Here is an 18,886-nt window from a genome sequence, read left to right on the forward strand (position 1 = left end):
CTCTGGCCTGCGTGTCCACGTATCTTTCCAGCGTCGCCAGGTTCTCTGGGTTATACCTGCACAACACAAACGCACAAACAAACACAAACACACACACAATCATCATCAGCGTTTACTTTGTTTATATTATTAACACACTGATGATCATCAGCTCTCTGCAGCACAGAAATCAACACACACACATCATACGAGCAGCTCCAGCGTTACGGACGTCACATTTGCAGCAAAAACTCCAAACACACATTCAGAGAAAAATTATACACTCACTGGCCAATTTATTAGGTACACCTCACTAGTACCATGCAGCTGGACAGGTGTACCTAACAAAGTGGCCGGCAAGTGTATGTTACCATAATATTGAAACATCTGTTAATATTTTTCCAAAACTACAAACCACAGAGTTATGGGATCAGAAAACTATTAATCTGCAAACACTTTCTTATACTTTACATGATGGAAATAAACATGTGTAACGGATGCGACCAGAACAGGTCTGGGTTTACAGTATTCAACACACTTTGTAGAAACTCTGTGAATTGAACTCTACAACTCAAAAGAAACAACGCTAATCAAAAAGAAAAGAGTTGCTCACTATATAGCAAACATCACTGATTTTATTTTGCATCTATGAGGGGAAAGCTCGGTTATGCAGGTGTCAGGTGTGAAATTGGCACTTGCGTGACTTTGGTAATCAAATATAATAGATGGAAAACACTGACAGAAACATTTTGAGTATTTACAGTGCAGTAAACACAAGTATTTACAAAAACAACTAGAAAGGCTTTCACTATTTTGATATTTTCATAACAAAATCGATAGAGAACTGACAGAGACTTAATTAACCAACGCTAAAATATGACTAACACGTTAGAGAGAAAATAAAAACATTGTAAGCTTGCTGTAATGCGGCAGGAGTGTGTGATGTGTGCTAGTCTGGTTTATGTTATTAATATCGTCAGTTTTTGTCCGGCTGTTTGTGTTTACCTGTCGATTCCTCTCAGGAGTTTCCCCACATTCGCTCTCATCTGCTCGAACGTTGTCGCCATGATTCCCGATCCGCCGGTTGTTTGTTATATCTGTATTGTATTTATGTTGATATTTGCTGTTTATTTCCCGGAGAGTCGGTTCCTCTCGAGCGGAGCGGCGGCGCGTGGAGCTGCAGAGACCGTGGCGTCATCACGCGCGCGCCGGTAGCGGGAATCAGGAGCGCGCTTACGTACAGCGCCGCCGCTTGTGTGGGCAGAGTCATTACAAACGTGTGCAAAACCTGTCTGAAACATAACGATGCTTGGACAGAAAAACCTTAAAATCGATGAAAATAACACAGAAGGACTTTTTTTAAATTAAAATTCTGTTATTTAAACTCCAAATTGCGAGTTAGTTAGCTGGAATTTCGAGAAATAAACTCACAATTCTGTGAATGTTGGGTCGCAATTGGGAGAAAATGTCAAAGTTATTCAGATAAAAAGTCTAAATTGAAAGTTATTGAGTCAGAATTTTGAGAAATAGGCATAATTCCATGAGATGAAGTCAGAATTCTGAGGATTAAAGTTGCAATTGCATGCCATAAAGTCTGAATTCTGGAAATAAATATCAAAATTCTGGGATAAAAAGTCAGAATTCAACATTAAGTCATAATTCTGAGAAATACACTTGCAATTGCATGATATCAAGTCAGATTTCTAAGATTAAAAGTCAAAAATCTGAGATAAAAACTTATCTTATTAATTAAGAGTGATTAGGTCATAATTCTGAGAAATAAAGTTGCAATTGCGCAAAGTCAAATTATGTGATAAACAGTCAGAATTGAGGGTTAAGTCAGAATTCTGAAGTTGCAATTGTTTGATATAAAGTCAGATTTCTGAGAAAAAAAGTCAAACTACTCAGATGAAAAGTCTGAATTAAGTCATAATTCCAAAAAATAGGCATAATTCTATGATATGGAGTCAGAATTTTGATAAAGTCGCAAATGTGTGATATTAAGTCAGATTTCTAAAAATAAAAGTCAAAATTCTGATGTAAAAAGTCATAATTATTTCTAGTTATTCAGTCATTATTCTGAAAGATAAAGTTGCAATTACACGATATAAAGTCAGATTTCTGAGAATAAGTCAAAATTCTCAGATAAACAGCCAGAATTAAGAGTTAATCAGCCATAATTTTGAGAAATAAAGTTGTAATTGCGTGATTTAAAGTCAGATTTCTCAGATTAAATGTAAAAATTCTGAGATAAAAAGTCAGAACTAAGAGTTATTAAGTCATAATTCTGAGAAATAGGCATAATTGCATGATATGGAGTCAGAATTTTGATAAAGTCGTAAATGCGTGATACAAAGTCAGATTTTTATAAATAAAAGTCAAAATTCTGACGTAAAAAGTCATAACTAAGAGTTATTCAGTCATTATTCTGAAAGATAAAGTTGCAGTTACACGATATAAAGTCAGATTTCTGACAATAAAAGTCAAAATTCATTCATTTTCTTGTCGGCTTAGTCCCTTTATTAATCCGGGGTCGCCACAGCAGACTGAACCGCCAACTTATCCAGCAAGTTTTTACGCAGAGGATGCCCTTCCAGCCACAACCCATGTCTGGGAAACATCCACACACACACAATCATACACTACAGACAATTTAGCCTACCCAATTCACCTGTACCGCATGTGTTTGGACTGTGGGGGAAACCCACGCGAAGGCAGGGAGAACATGCAAACTCTACACAGAAACGCCAACTGAGCTGAGGTTCGAACCTGCGACATTCTCACTGTGAGGCGACAGCACTATACTGCGCCACTGCCTCGCCAAAAGTCAAAACTCTCAGCTAAAAAGCCAGAATTAAGAGTTATTCAGTCATAATTCTGAGAAATAAAGTTGCATTTGCGTGATATAAAGTCAGATTTCTCAGATTAAAAGCCGAAATTCTGAAATAAAATTTCAAAATTGAGAGTTATTAAGTCATAATTATGAGAAATAGTCAGATTTCTGAGAATAAAAGTCAAAATTCTCAGATAAAAAGCTAGAATTGCCTGATAGATTTCTGAGAATGACAAAATTCAGATCATAACTAAGAGTTATTAAGTCCTAATTTAGCTAAAACTCAGACATAACGTCAGTATTGAGTTATTAAGTCATAGTTCTGAGAAATAAAGTTGCACTTGTGTGATATAGTCAGATTTTTGATAAACATTTAAGCATTTTGCATTATTTAGTTCACTGTAAAAAATTCATCTGTTATTTATCATTCTTGTTAGAGGAAAACGAATGGAGAAATGTCTGAAATGAGTCACGTTAGTGATACCCAGCGAATTAGCTATACTAATTCACTTAACCCAAATGCATAGAAGCCCATTTGATCCCATAACATGAGTGATAAACAAATCAATATTAACCCTCTTCAGTGCAATAACAGAAAAGCAAACGCAGAAGAGTGTGTGACATCCATTTATTACGCAATTAAGAGAAATTTCAAATTACAAAGATCAGTTTATTGAAACACCTGAATGTTCTGTGGTCAAACTCTGAAATCTGGAACAACACAAGCAAACGGAGCAGGATTAAAGAAGAACGTTTCCAATGAGTGCCTGAGGAATCATGAGGGGACCAAACTTCTGCTCCGAGAGACAATTAATCACGTGGCAAAACCCAAAAACAGCATCGAGCCCAATTTACAGATTCCCATCAAATCAGGAAATAAACAGGATCCGTGGTGTAGAAATGTCTCCGCCTCTTCAAAAATATGCTCTAGATCTATGAAACCTGCTTAATATGAATGATTAAGAACACAAACAGACCTCACTAATTATTCTGGATATTGCAATAACAAACATTTGTTGGAGAGATGCTCGGACTTGTGTACAAATCCCTGTGCTGATGGACTGCAAACACACACACAGAGACAGATGGAGGTGCAGGGGATTATAGGAGGGGTCAGGGCTGATCTAGCACCCTGCATGAGGCCTGTGAAGCCCTAAATGCAGATTTCAGCCCAGACTGTTGTATTAAATCAGTGTGTACTCTATCTGCTGGACTTGCATGACATTATGCTTATTGTTAATGTTTATTTGAGTAGTCATATAGACGTTAGATTTGTATGCAATCTTGTATAGTTGTCAGGTGTATTAATTATGCGCAAACGTGACATTATTCTTATGTTAACACATTAGTGTTTATTTTTCTTATGCCTCAGTCATGGTTGTTTATTTCTGCCATGATTAGGAGTCTGAATCTTACAAATACGAGATGCAATGTCTTTCAGAGAATAAAATTGTGGAGAAATATGAAAATATCCTCCGTCATGATTCAGACTTTTTATTTGCAATTCTGAAAAGCAACAATTTGAGGGAAAATTTGAGCTATGATGTCTTAATTAAGAGATTTATCATCCTTTTGTCTTTGTATTCTGCAGGAAAAAGGTCAAAAATGCATGATATACATTCAGAATTAGGATTTAAACTTAATTAATGAGACGTAAACTCTCATTTTGTTTTGAAAAACGGTAAAGATGTCCATTCAGAATGGTGAAAAATAACCTTTGCTATTTTTTTTTACCTTTTTATCATTATTTTTCAATCATTATAGATACAGGAATATTAAAAATAGTATGTGTGTGTGTGTGTGTGTGTGTGTGTGTGTGTGTGAGAGAGCATGTGTGAGTGTGTCTTATGTGTTAGTGTTGTGTGCATGTGTTTTTATTAGTTGTGCATGTGTGTGTTGATTAGATTTTGTGCGTGTATGCCTGTGTGTGTGTGTGTGTGTGTGATAGAGATAGAAAGCATGTGTGAGTGTGTGTGTCAGAGAGAGAAAGAAAATAGGATTGCGTGAGCTACGTTTGTGTGTGTTTGTGTGTGTGTGTTTGTGAGTGAGAGTGTGTGTGTGTGTGTGTGTGTGTTTGAGGTCGATCGGTCACAGGCTGGTACATGCAAACAGGAAGTACCTTAATAGTCTGCTGCCAAAAACAGAGAAACGACCACACTAAACTACAGAAAGAGAGAGAGAGAAAATAGAGAGAGAGAGAGACTCAGGCTCGTTCTCCGCGGATGCGGCGCGCCAGCTGGATGTCTTTGGGCATGATGGTCACACGCTTGGCATGGATGGCGCACAGGTTAGTGTCCTCGAACAGACCCACCAGATACGCCTCGCTGGCCTCCTGAAACACACACACACACACACACACACACACACACACACACAGAAAATAATTACAGTTAAAGTAGTTCCGGCAGGTTTACAGTTCCATATCACTCCACTGAAAAACAGGAGGAGGAGGAGGAGATGTGGAGAACACTAGTGCTACACACAGGAGACGCTTGAGCAGGACACACACCTGATTTCATTTGACGGTTACAATAATAACCCATTTCTGACGAAACAAAATGAAGATTTTGGAGTGGCCTAGTCAATGTATGTAATGTAATGTATTTTTTATTTAGTGCCATGTCAGCAACCAAGGCTATCTTCATGGCAGGAATCTTTCAACAATAAATATACAATTTAAAAATTAACAAACAAAATAAAACATAAATTAAATAAGATTTTTTGTGTTAATACATGATAAAAATTCTAAAATCTTTTCTGGTTCCACTTTGTCAAAAATGTCCTTAAAAGAGTTCATTTCATAAAAAGTCCTTCTGGAATCAGTAAAAGCAGGACAGTCCAGTAAAATATGTTTTACAGTAAGAGGAGTTTTGCAGCACAAACACTGAGTGGGGTTTTCACCTTGGAGCAAAAATCCATGTGTAATTCTCGTATGTCCAATACGGCATCTGGTAAAAACTACTTGATCAAATCGATTCTTAAAATGTCTTGAAATTCTGTGTGAAACTTCAGGTTGGATTTCATGTAGTTTATTGTTTTCTAATGCATCCCATTCCTTTTGCCACTTGTTTAAAATGTAAGCGTTGATAAAAGGTTTCATCTCTGACGGAGGAATTTGGCATTTGTTCACTACTTGCTTCAAAGCATCTTTAGCAGCTGCATCAGCTCGCTCATTGCCTAAAAGCCCGACATGTCCAGGAACCCAGCAAAAAATGATGTGATAAAACTGATTTTGTAGTTGGTGAACTTTAGTTAAAACATTATCAATCAAAGGATGATTATTCGTTGAAGATTCCATAACTTGGAGGCATGATTTAGAGTCTGTAAAAATGATGGATTTCTTTTGTTGTGCATTTTCTATGTACTCCAATGCTAAAAGTAAAGCGCGGGCTTCAGCTGTGAATATGGAGCATTCTTTAGGTAGACTGATTCCATGACTTTGTTCCCCTGTCACCATTGCTGCTGCTACATTACTTTCCATTTTTGAACCATCTGTGAAGATTGGTATGTGCTGAGAGTATTGAGTTCTGATATCCAGGTATTGTTGTTTATACATATTGGGATGAGTAACTCCTTTCTTCTGGTGTCCTAGCTCCATATTGTGGCCTAGTCAAAGTCCTGACCTGAATCCTATTGAGATGCTGTAGCATGACCTTAAAAATGATGAAAACCCTCCAATGGGGCTGAATTACAGTAGTTCTGCAGAGATGAGTGGGTCAGGACTCCTGCACAGCGCTGGACAGACTCACTGCGAGTTATGGAAAACACCTGATTGCAGTTGTTGTTGCTGCTAGGTGTGGCTTAATCTGTTATTAAGTTTAGGGGGCAAACACTTTTCCACACAGGGCTATGTGGTTTTGTATTGTGCTTTCATTTAATAATAATTTTAAGACTGCATGATGCATTTACTCATGTTAACTTTGAGTAATATTTAAATCTGTTTGAAGATCTGAAACATTAAATTGTGACAAACATGCAAAAAATAATACACGAGTAGGCCCACACGGAATCTGCGCGCGCAGAATTCCACAGATTTTTAGCCCAACATTGATTCCGTTTGTTTTTGCTTGTGTAAATATATGTACATTTACATTTCTTCAGTTTTTAAATTAATTACAGTATTATTTATATTTACATATTATATTATTATATATTTACAATATAGTTTGCATAGTAATATTTTTCAGATATTATATGAAAGACTTGCTTTGTTTACCAAATAAAGTGGATCTAATTAGATTTGTATTGCAAACATTAAATAAAGGTTGAAAAGGTATTACTTTTTATTTCTTATATTAAGATTTTAGTTATGAAACTCCCAAAATAATTCTGCAGATTTTTAACAAAATTCTGCGCAGAAATAGCAAATTTATTTTATCAAAGATTTCCTTAAGCTATTGAGATATGTTATTATTTGAAATATTTATTTGCTGCTTTGACACAATCTTCATTGTAAAGGCGCTATAGAAATAAAGATGAATTGATCTGAATGTGTCTGTCAGACCTGCAGGGCTCCGATGGCGGCACTCTGGAAGCGCAGGTCAGTCTTGAAGTCCTGTGCGATCTCTCGAACCAGACGCTGGAAGGGAAGCTTGCGGATCAGCAGCTCAGTGGACTTCTGATAACGACGGATCTCACGCAGAGCCACGGTCCCAGGCCTGCATGCACACACACAAGCACACACACAGTGTTAGTACAGCTCTGTGTATTACAAACCAGGGCTGCACAATATTTAAACAAATTACTGCTATAGCTATAATAATGCATTTATTTATCCATATCGTTATCACAACAATAATACATGCAATATCCATATTGTTATCGCAATAGGCATATATGCAAATTCCATATCGCAACTATAATATATACAATATTCCTATCGTTATAGTTACTAGTGCAATATCAATTCTGATAATGTAATAATATATGCAATATTCATATAATTTCCGCAATAATAATATATGCAATACCCATATAATTATTATACAAATCTAAATCATCGCAACAATAACATATGCAATAGCCATATCATTAGTATAATATACACAATATCCATATCGTTAAAGCGATAATACATGCAATATTCATATCGTTATGATGATAATAATATAGGCAAAATCCAGGGCCAGACGGAATCCGCAGACGTTTTTTGCTATTTCTTTGGAGATTTTTGGTAAAAACTTGCGGATTTCTGCAGAATTATTTTGGGAGTATTAGAGAAATAAAAAGTAATACCTTTTTAACTTTTATTTAATGTTTAAATTGCTAATCTAAATAGATTCACTTTATTCGGTAAACAAAGCAAGTCTCTCATATAATATCTCTACTAAAAGACAGAAGATAGTACTTTACAAACTGAATTGTACATAAATCAAATAAACATATTCATATTAGTCAATAATATTACTGTATTTAGTTAAAAAACTAAATAAATTTAGATTTACACACGTTTACTCAAGTAAATAAACAGAATTAATGATGGGCTAAAACTCTGCAGAAAGCTGCGGAATTCTGCGGAAAATCTGCGTGCGCAGATTCCGTGTGGGTCTAGCAATATCTATATCATTATCAGGTGTATCATATATGCAACATCTATTTCGTTATGCCGATAATCATGTAAGCAATATTATTATGATTGATTATCGCGATAACAATATTTTCAATATTTATATAGCTACTGTGATAATGTAAGCAATATCCATATCGTTATCGCGACAACAATATATGCGTCAGCAGCTGAGCTTCACCTGTAGCGATGGGGCTTCTTGACTCCTCCAGTAGAGGGCGCACTCTTACGGGCCGCTTTAGTCGCCAGCTGCTTACGAGGAGCTTTTCCTCCAGTCGATTTACGGGCGGTTTGCTTAGTACGGGCCATGTTGACACACACTCACCTGAAAATCAACACACACAGAAATATTAACACTGACTAGGCATGCGATGATGACCGGTTTAAAGGTTTACGAATCTGACAAATGATTTATTCATCATTTACAAGCAAAAAAAACATTTAATATTGTAAATAAAGTCATATTTTTAATATTTGTGAAATGTTCCGTTTCGAATAACACATCCTTGTTTTATCATTTAATTAAAATTTTTTTAATCATTTTAGTCAACTAGTTTTTTACTTTTTTGGCACAAATGACTAAGAAACTTTAAAATTTATATCCATCTATCTATCTATCTATCTATCTATCTATCTATCTATCTATCTATCTATCTATCTATCTATCTATCTATCTATCTAATTGCTTTCAACATCAAACGTTATAAATTAAACAAAATGAATCAATACTGGAAAATAACAACAATGATAATAAAAGCATCTTCGCAAAAACAAATAAAATAAATGCAAAATAATTATAATTTTTGTTAAAAATCTCAAACCATTAATATTAATAACTAAATTAGCCTCATACTGAAACGACCATAAAATTAGTAATACGAGGTCGGTGCATATTCTTTTTCTTGTCATCTTGTTTTCTGATTTACATTCTATATATATATATATATATATATATATATATATATATATATATATATATATATATACACACACATATATATATATACATATACATATATATATAAAAGCGCTTCAAACAGCGAGTTCGTCTTGTCAATCAACTCTCTAAGCCCATCCTCTTATATTAATATTCATAGGCCGACCAATCATTTAGCAAGAAATCGAGCAGACGGTCAGTGCAAGCTCCGCCACTCAGCTGCGAACATCATGGCGCCTGTTTGATGCGCACCGAAAACTGAGGCAGAAAAGATGCGAACAAACGACTAAACTTCGACAATTTCACCGCGAAACACCGATTTATTCCCGGTAGCCGCACCCGAACACAGAAGAGGAGACACTGGGGAAACGTTTTCACCTGTTTACAGCAGGACACGAGGCTTTTGTGTGTGTTTTTAGCGTTTTTGAATGTCCGTGTGTTTTATGTTTGGATCTCGAGCAGCGCGCGCTTCAGTTTCTCTCACAGAAACCGAAAACACGCAAAATCACACAGAGAAGCGCAGATTCTTGCGCTTTTCTGACTTAAACAGCCGCCAAATCTTACACTTTTCCCCATTCACACTCCTATATTGATCTTACCTGCGCTGAAGGTGTTTTTCTGAGTGTTTTTACTTGAGCTTCAGTGTTATTTACCGTCTCTCGCGCACAATGGCAGCGGAAATGCGCCAATCAGCGGCTCCCACAATGCAACGCGGCGCTCACCAAAACACGACACATTCATACTTGATAGTTCATGATATTTAGATCTCAGTCATAATATCAGACAGTAAACACGCCATCACCGCCGGACAGCAGACACGCGATAAGCTGGTAATTTATTAGTATGGTCATTTACAGTTTTCATCATTCATTATGATTTACAAGGGTTTGACACCCAACATTAAGTTTAATATACAGCTACATATGTTCACACATAAACACAATTTACTGTCATAAAAAATAATATTGGAATTATGTGTAAACTATTAAAAATATTTAGTTTCTGGTATATCATATAAAGTGTAATCATGTATTTTACATGTATATGTTTGTTCATTTAATTTATCCTTATCGTTTTACTTCGTTTTAATGTTTTCATTTTCTACAATTTACATTCAAATTTCATTTTTGAATAATTATAATAAAATTATAGGATTTTATAAGTTAAAGCAGTCTTTATTTTACATTATTAGAGGTGTAATCCTGTTAAAAAGAGCACTGAATAAGTTGACACCGTTTTATAATTGCCTATTTACATTGTAGAAATACATTTATAGTGTTTTGTGTAGTTTTTAATTGCTTTATGGTAACGAATTTGTATTTCATTTATATAATTTGTAAAATATTAAATAAAATCTGTTTCTAATAGTTAATTTAATGCTGTCAAAGCAATTTAAACCTATTCCTATTTTATTTATTTTTGTTATTGTAACTAATTCAAACCACATTTTATATTTATTTAATTTCATTTTAAACAATATTTAAATATTTGTTCTTACTGTTAACATTGAAATTACTTTTCATTATTAGAGGTGTAATCCTGTTTGTTAAATATTGTTTTTGGTGTGGAAACAAACAACCAACATTTTGAGCACTCATCCTGCACTCAGGGGTTTGTTTATGCAAATACTGTCCAATCAGCTGGGGCTGGAACATAAACCTCAGGAGGGCATCTCGGTGGCGCAGTGGGTAGCACGATCGCCTCACAGCAAGGTCGCTGGTTCGAGCCTCAGCTGGGTCAGTTCAGTTGTCATGTCTGTGTGGAGTTTGCATGTTCTCCCCGTGTTGGCATGGGTTTCCTCTGGGTGCTCTGGTTTCCCACAAAGTCCAAACACATGCGTGATAGGGGAATTGGGTAAGATACATTGTCCGTAGTGTATGTGTGTGAATGAGTGTATGGGTGTTTTCCAGTGATGGGTTACAGCTGGAAGGGCATCCGCGGCATGAAACATATGCTGGATAAGTTGGTGGATCATTCCACTGTGGCGACCCCTGATTAATAAAGGGACTCAGCCAAGAAAAAAATGAATGAATGATAGTTGGTTCATTCCGTTGTGGCAACCCCTGAATAATAAAGGGAATAAGCCAAATAGAGAATGAATGAATGATAGTTGGTGGTTCATTCCGTTGTGGCGACCACTGATTAATAAAGGGACTAAGCCAAGAAAAAAAATGAATGAATGATAGTTGGAGGTTCATTCCGCTGTGGCAACCCCTTATTAATAAAGGGAATAAGCCCAATAGAAAATGAATGATAGTTGGTGGTTCATTCTGTTGTGGTGAACCCTGAATAATAAAGGGAATAAGCCCAATAGAAAATGAATGAATGATAGTTGGTGGTTCATTCCGTTGTGGCGACCACTGATTAATAAAGGGACTAAGCCAAAAGGTAAATGAATGAATGATAGTTGGCGGTTCATTCCGCTGTTGCAACCCCTGATTAATAAAGGGACTAAGCCAAAAAAAAGAATGATAGTTGGTGGTTCATTCCGCTGTGGCGACCCCTGATTAATAAAGGGAATAAGCCAAGAGAAAAATGAATGAGGTGTAAGCCTGCGTAAAAGACAGCACTGAATAACAGTTCAACACCAATTTATTGTTCAATTCCCTATTCGTGTAGTACAAAGTTTTTTAGACTTACACACATACAAAAACAAAGCAAACATGATCACCTCGTGATAAAAACCATGAAAGGGTGTAGAAAAAACCTGAGCGAGTGTCTACCTACATAATCTCTCACTAAACAACTCAAGAAGAAATATATCAAATGGTATAAAACAGATACAGTCTGTCGTCTGCTGCTACATCATATGCTCATCGATAACACATAAACAAAACCAACATCAAAATCACAAGCGGGACACAATCCCAGAATGCATCACTGAGATCGCAGACGCCGATCTGTGCTTCTCAGGAAAAACAAAAGGAGAATAAATCAAATACAAGCACTCGAACGATACATGATGTTTCGCATGCATCCAGTGAGGAGTTTAGCACCTGAAACCAGTCCGTTATATTCAGAATAAAGAGCAGAAGTGATGTTCAGTGTCTGTAGTTTATCATCCTGAGGGCCAAAGCTCCTGTACTGAGAAGAGGAGGAGCACAAAAACAACACTAATATAAAGAGGAGACACACACACAGAGAGAGAGAGAGAGAGAGACTCAGGCTCGTTCTCCGCGGATGCGGCGCGCCAGCTGGATGTCTTTGGGCATGATGGTCACACGCTTGGCATGGATGGCACACAGGTTAGTGTCCTCGAACAGACCCACCAGATACGCCTCGCTGGCCTCCTGAAACACACACACACAGACATGAGTCACATGACCACAAAAACGATTTGAGTTTCAGAGATACTCTCATATCAGACGCCCTAGTTTTTCATGATTCCGTAAATCGCTGAATCCAACGCAAAACCAAGAAAAAGTCGGACATTTTTTTGATCCTGCAAAATTCTTGCCTAAATGCAAAATAATTGCAAAAAATGTAAATAATCTGATAAAACATAAAATTCTAAACCATATAATAATCACATCATATTTATTTCAGTTTGCAATTTATTGTTTGACAATGTATAACACATCGTATGCATCAAAAAATGACATCTCCCCAGCGCCCTCGCAATCATTTCACTCGCACCCCCTCCCGCGAGCCATAATTATAATGCATGTGCAAACATCATTCACATATTACTTGCTGCGTTTAAAGTGCGTATAATACAGTGGAACATAAATATACAGCTAATGTGACGGGTGTTGAGAGTTTATTAATGTATTTCACTAATAGTCCCTCCTTTTCATTTTCATGCTTTTGTTTTGCATCAATTTGTTTAGAAATATGTTTGATTTAGGTTTTACTTTTTTTTGTGTTGTTTATTGAAAATAGTTTTATTTGTTTGGCGTTACGTCACTTCCGGTTGCGACGCTGCATTCTCAGTCTGCATTGAGCACGCTGAGGAGAGGTGGGGAAATTTACAAGCGAAATCATCTCTACTAATAGTGCTGTTTTCTGATCTATCCTGTCTGCTCTGTCCTGACACTTGAGTGACAAGTCTCATTAATGGCTTCTAAACTCTGAAATAGCCTACATGATAACATCCGAGGCTCAGACACACTCTCACAATTCAAAACTAGATTAAAAACCTATCTTTTTAGTAAAGCATACACTCAGTGCCTCACTTAGTGGGCTTCCACACAGGTTTCTGCATCTCGTTTATATACACTATGAACAGCAGCTACGCTAATTATTCTCTATTTTCATCTGGGGATACTCATCCCGAGGCTCTCAGACTATGCAGCGCTACTGATTTGATTCAAGTCTAGCGACGAGATGATCTTAAGGATTCTATAATTCTGGACCAGGCCGTATCCTGAGCAGCGGCTGTGGTGGTCTTGGAGGAGTGGAGAGCATGAGACTGATTCCTGTGACGCTCCAGGGACAGATGAGTCTTCTCTGAGACCCAGCTTCCAGCCTCTGCTGCTGAGACTGTTGCTTGGCACAAGACGTTTGGCCAGCAGAGAAATGAAAATGGTCGTGCCCAACTGAGTCTGGTTTCTCTTAAGGTTTTTTTTCTTCACTTTCGCCAATTCGTGAAGTTTTTCCCCTCTCCGCTGTCGCCTCTAGCTTGCATGGTTTGGGATTGGTAGAGCTGCGCATTGATGGATTTCCCCTCCAGTGTCTAGACCCTCAGTAGTGAGTATTAAACCACACTGAACTGAATGTAAACACTAAAAAACTACACTGTTTACATTTACTATCATCTTTAATGTGAAGCTGCTTTGACACAATCTACATTGTAAAAGTGCTGTGCAAATACAGGTGAATTGAATTGAACAATAAACCCACCATCAGCAACAGCAGCAGTGGCCTGTCACTTCATTGTACACCACACAGAGAGTCGAACACCGGTTACACTTACTTGATTCAGTGTGATGGCTGAGCCTGTTTCTGTTAGGATGACGTGCTAATCTGTGGCCGGATTCCTGACACGACTAACTGTAAATCCTCTTCCACTGTCGGTAAGCGTGAGTGATAGCCTACTTGCCTTTGTCGTACATACAGTAAATCCTGCTTCGCAAAGCCAAGTTCGCAGAGCCCTGACGGTGTGGTTGAGTCGAGCATCGAGTACGTTTACATGGACACCATAAGGCATCCTGCGGGTTGGATTCAGAAGGGCACTTCTTTGTCAGACGCTCAACAGTTTGACTTTCATTCACCCTCATTATAATTAAAAAGCACCAGCTCCATTTTATTTGCATACATTTTAGTCGAATGCTGTAACTCTACAGGTGCCTGATAGTTGAATGTGAAGCAGACATTAATCAGATTCCCTCTGGTGAACACATAAAAACCCTCATCATAATTTACTCGAGTGTACTTCGGCACTGACCGAATTGAAGGACATTATTTGTGCTTTACGTGTGTGCCTAATATTATGACCTGCTTAAACTCCTAAACAAGTTCGTTTCACAGAAATTAGAGTTATTAGGCCTTTCTTAATCCCCACCGTTTTAGATCTTGTCTTGACAAGACTAAAATAAAGAAGCTTTATTTTTATGATTTGCATCATTGTGTCAGATTGCACACCTAACATATTAGGCTACCTAACATGGTAAATAACTTAAGATTATATGTATATCTTACATGTATCTTACATAACTTTTTATATTTAAATATACATATATTTAACTGCAAAATTGTCCGCACATTTCTGGGAATTACCACTACAAAATCATTATCGCGACAAATTACAAAATAATGATGAAAAACTAGGGGCTCTGCATGATTCATTGGTTATTATTAGTGCTGCAGGATACTGGGAAAATCTGCAATATGTGATGATGATATTGATGATAATATCCCTAGAAAATATTTGATTTTGATAGCTAGAAATAATTTATTTGTGTAATGATATTAAAATAAACAGATGAAATATATTCAGATTAATAAAAACTGTGCAAACATTTGGTCTTTTTTAAACATTATGAATATGAATTAAGAAATAAATCAAATGTGTGTCTGTCAGACCTGCAGGGCTCCGATGGCGGCACTCTGGAAGCGCAGGTCGGTCTTGAAGTCCTGTGCGATCTCTCGAACCAGACGCTGGAAGGGAAGCTTGCGGATCAGCAGCTCAGTGGACTTCTGATAACGGCGGATCTCACGCAGAGCCACGGTCCCGGGCCTGCACACACACACACACACACACACACACACACACACAGTGTTAACACAGCTCTATGTGTTACAGACTATGACTGCACAACATATAGAAAAATAATCGTTATCATGACAATATATCCAATATCCATATCACAATGGCGATAATAATAATAAAATATCCATACCGTTATCATGATAATAATATATGCAATATCCATATTGTTATTGTGATAATAGCATTAACATCATTATGACAGCTGAGCTTTACCTGTAGCGATGGGGCTTCTTGACTCCTCCAGTAGAGGGCGCACTCTTACGGGCCGCTTTAGTCGCCAGCTGCTTACGAGGAGCTTTTCCTCCAGTCGATTTACGGGCGGTTTGCTTAGTACGGGCCATGCTGACACACACTCACCTGAAAATCAACACACACACACACACACACACGACATGAAATAATACATGTAACACAATAACAATGCTCAGAACACACACGACCAGTCATCAGTCGGTAATTCGTTATTTTGGTAATTTGCTATATTCGTAATGCATGATGATATCTTGTAGACTCCTAAATATGACTATTAGCATGTGAGTGACACCCAACAATAAAAAAATTATAATAAAAATTTGTAAAAAATTAAAATCGCAATAGATTTTCATGCATAAACCCAAATTATTTTAACGAAAGTTAATAATAATTTAAATGTAACCGAACTCGGGACGCCATGAGCACCGGAGTGCATGTGCCGATGCAACAACCACTACACTTAAAACAATTCTTGTATATGGATACTATTTGTTGACTAAAATTTTCCTTTGGGATGCACTAATGCACTTTTAAGTAGTATAACCAGACACTATTTCTGAAGTGTAGATTGTAAATTCACATTTAAAGAGTAAATACGTGATATAACCAGGTAAAAAAAATAAATAAACCAGTCCCTTGAGAATTGACCAAGTTCAATGGTTCAGATGACAATTTTAGAAGAGATCTGTGCATTTTCAGATTTTCCACAGCAAGATTTAAAGCAAATAACACTATATGTTTGGTAAAAAGAGGTCACAAAATCATTTTAAAGTCATCTCAGGTGACAAATTTTAAAGAAAATGTTGATATTGAACTGAAATGCAGTTATAAATGTTCAAATATTGTATTCTAAAAAGCGTTTGAGTGTGTGTTTTTACAGTAAAGTAGTGTACTGTGCTGTTCTCACTCTTGTTTACACTGACGCTTTACTTGCATTAATTGTCAGACCAGTTTCTCGGGACTTCCCATGGATTTTAGTGACATCTGTCTAGCAACATGTTCCCCGCCTATAAACAGGCTCTATCGACCAATCAGGCGTGGCTTCAGCTACTCGGCACCAATCAGCGCTCAGAGTGCCGATCTAGCCCCGCCCCTCTCAGAAGATGACATAATGGCTGCTTGAAATTTAAGAGAAGAGGCAAAATAGCAGTTTAACGCGCTTCGACCAAACCACGCGATTTAAAGCGTGTTACCATCAGCATAAACCAAATCTTCCGTCATACATCAGCAGCACACACTTATAACTGCTTACTGACTAAATGACAGCGAGGAAAAGTGTGAGATTGAGTTTAATTCATCGAATGAACGCGAAAGACACGCAGTGCGCGCTCGACGAAGATCCTCATTCCAGATCGAGGCGCTTTTTCGCGGTTTTACCTCAATATAATGATGCTGTTTTCTAACGACTGCCCAGAAGTGGACTCCTGACAACATCTTCGGAAATGTGTGAAGTGTGTAGCCGAAAGAAACTCACCTGTTGACGGATATAGAAGCGTGTTTTATTCCGCTGCGGCGTTTTCAGCTGCTGAAAGAGAGTTTGAGGCGAAATGGCTGATATTTCCCATCATACACCGCGCCTCTGCTCCTCAACGGTTGTTGCTAGAAGGGATACAGCTGCGGTCGGAAGTTAACGAGTATTATTTATAGAATTATCCATTGATTGTATTTTATTAACGTCTGCCTTAACCCTCACAGTAATGTAAAACAGTCATTATACCGAGTATTATTAATATTTATTAAATAACTCAATAACATGTTTTTTTATTTACGTCCCGACCCTTTATAGTAACAAAAAACTGAAATAATACTGAGAATTAATTATTTATTAAATAACTCATCAAATTGTATTTTATTAACATCTACCCCAACTCTCACAGTAATGTAAGAACAATAGGCTAATTATACAGAATTTTGTATATTATTTATCCATTATTTGTGTTTTATTAACGTCAACACACCCACCACAACCCTCACAGTAATGTTAAAACAGTAATTATACAGAGTATTATTCATATTATCAGTTAAATTACCCAATAAATTGCATTTTATGAGTGCGTATGTGTTCATATGTGTATTCACAGCTGTATCCCTTCCAGACTCTACCCCTCAGCATAGACAGTTTTGTGTTTCTCAGGACCAGTTGGTTTTAATAAGTTACAAAGTAACTAGTTACTAATTAAATTACCTTTCTACTGAAAAGGTAAAGAAGGGATTACTTTTTAAAAAGTAATCTAATTACAGTTACTAATCATCAGAGCCAAGTATGGCCAATATTTTAGCTATCTCTGTGCAGAAATTTGTAGAATACAGTTTGTGGATTTATGCTGAGTGATTTTGGGTCTCGGGAGTATATAACTAAAGACTTAAAACACTAAATACAAAATAATAACTTTGTAACTTTAAGGTTTACAGTGCAAATCCAATTAGATCCTTTTGTTTGGTAAACAAATCATATATCTACTGAAAGAGAGAATATATTGCTGTATTGTAAATAAATCATATAAACATTTGCATGTAAGTTAATAGAACTTCTGAAATTAATGTATAATCTGAATAAATATATCTGTACGCATCTTTGAATAAGTAATCAAACACTCTCAATAATGGGCTAAAGTAATCTGTGGATTATGTGGGCCTACTTATGTACTACCTTAAATACTGTAAACAAATCCAAAAGGGTAGATAAAGTAAATGTTCACACAATAATCACTATTTACTGTTCCTCCAGTGGCACCAAACTTTTTATGAGTTTCCTTTTTCTGTCGAACCCTAAAGGAGAGCTTAAAACCTGTAATCGTTGATCTCCACTGAAGAAAAAACAAATACTGTTGAAGTCAATGGTTACAGGCTTCCAACATTCTTCAAAATATCTTCTTTTGTGTTTAAGAAATGTTTATGTTTGGGTCTCTTTCATTTGAACGTCTCTGTTATAAAAGAAATATCTGAAAATAGAAGCTAAAATGTTATATTATTGTTATATTAAAATGTTATATGTAAAGAACAACCACTTGTATAATTTTATTTTTAATTTCATGCTGGTTTATTGTTTTTGAAGTGCAGCTGTTTTGACCTGGTGTCCACTGAAATGAAGGTTAGTGATTTTTAAAA

The 18,886-nt window shown here is 36.6% G+C and overlaps 3 protein-coding genes and 1 long non-coding RNA gene across 7 annotated transcripts in view; 1 reads left to right on the forward strand and 3 right to left on the reverse strand.

Annotated features, from left to right (window-relative positions):
- The window catches only part of eif3k (eukaryotic translation initiation factor 3, subunit K), a 3,282-nt gene extending 2,115 nt beyond the window's left edge, over positions 1-1,167 (reverse strand). For 2 of the 3 annotated variants that reach the window (XM_087282941.1, XM_087282940.1), the window contains exons 1-2: positions 985-1,167; positions 1-56 (exon numbers count right to left, since the gene is read on the reverse strand). The exon at positions 1-56 is cut by the window's left edge and continues 43 nt beyond it. In XM_087282941.1, coding sequence (XP_087139067.1) covers positions 1-56; positions 985-1,046 — 118 coding nt within the window. In that variant the 5' untranslated portion in view covers positions 1,047-1,167. 3 annotated transcript variants of the gene reach the window in all.
- Positions 1,168-3,425: 2,258 nt separating this feature from the next.
- si:ch1073-429i10.3 lies at positions 3,426-17,331 on the reverse strand. Of its 2 annotated transcripts, none has more exons than XM_087284796.1 (4): positions 17,253-17,331; positions 8,560-8,703; positions 7,317-7,470; positions 3,426-5,144 (listed from the first exon to the last, which is right to left on the reverse strand). In XM_087284796.1, the coding sequence occupies exons 2-4, from the start codon at positions 8,685-8,687 to the stop codon at positions 5,016-5,018; spliced, it is 411 nt and encodes a 136-aa protein (XP_087140922.1). In that variant the 5' UTR covers positions 8,688-8,703; positions 17,253-17,331; the 3' UTR covers positions 3,426-5,015. The 2 variants fall into 2 exon arrangements, with proteins under 2 accessions (XP_087140922.1, XP_087140921.1); XM_087284795.1 differs by lacking the exon at positions 17,253-17,331 and adding an exon at positions 9,915-10,002.
- LOC147840740 (uncharacterized) lies at positions 9,514-11,781 on the forward strand. Its single transcript, XR_015510054.1, has 2 exons — positions 9,514-11,352; positions 11,426-11,781. It is a non-coding gene; the product is annotated as an uncharacterized LOC147840740 (long non-coding RNA).
- On the reverse strand, positions 11,890-17,377 carry h3f3b.1 (H3 histone, family 3B.1). Its single transcript, NM_001017599.2, is given in 4 exon segments — positions 11,890-12,605; positions 15,340-15,493; positions 15,740-15,883; positions 17,253-17,377. Coding segments are annotated over 3 exon segments (411 nt in total). The 5' UTR covers positions 15,868-15,883; positions 17,253-17,377; the 3' UTR covers positions 11,890-12,476.
- Between the last annotated feature and the right edge of the window lie 1,509 nt (positions 17,378-18,886).

Source organism: Danio rerio, chromosome 15 (genome assembly GCF_052040795.2).
Source record: "Danio rerio strain M-AB ecotype USA chromosome 15, GRCz13ab, whole genome shotgun sequence".
NCBI lineage: Eukaryota > Metazoa > Chordata > Actinopteri > Cypriniformes > Danionidae > Danio > Danio rerio.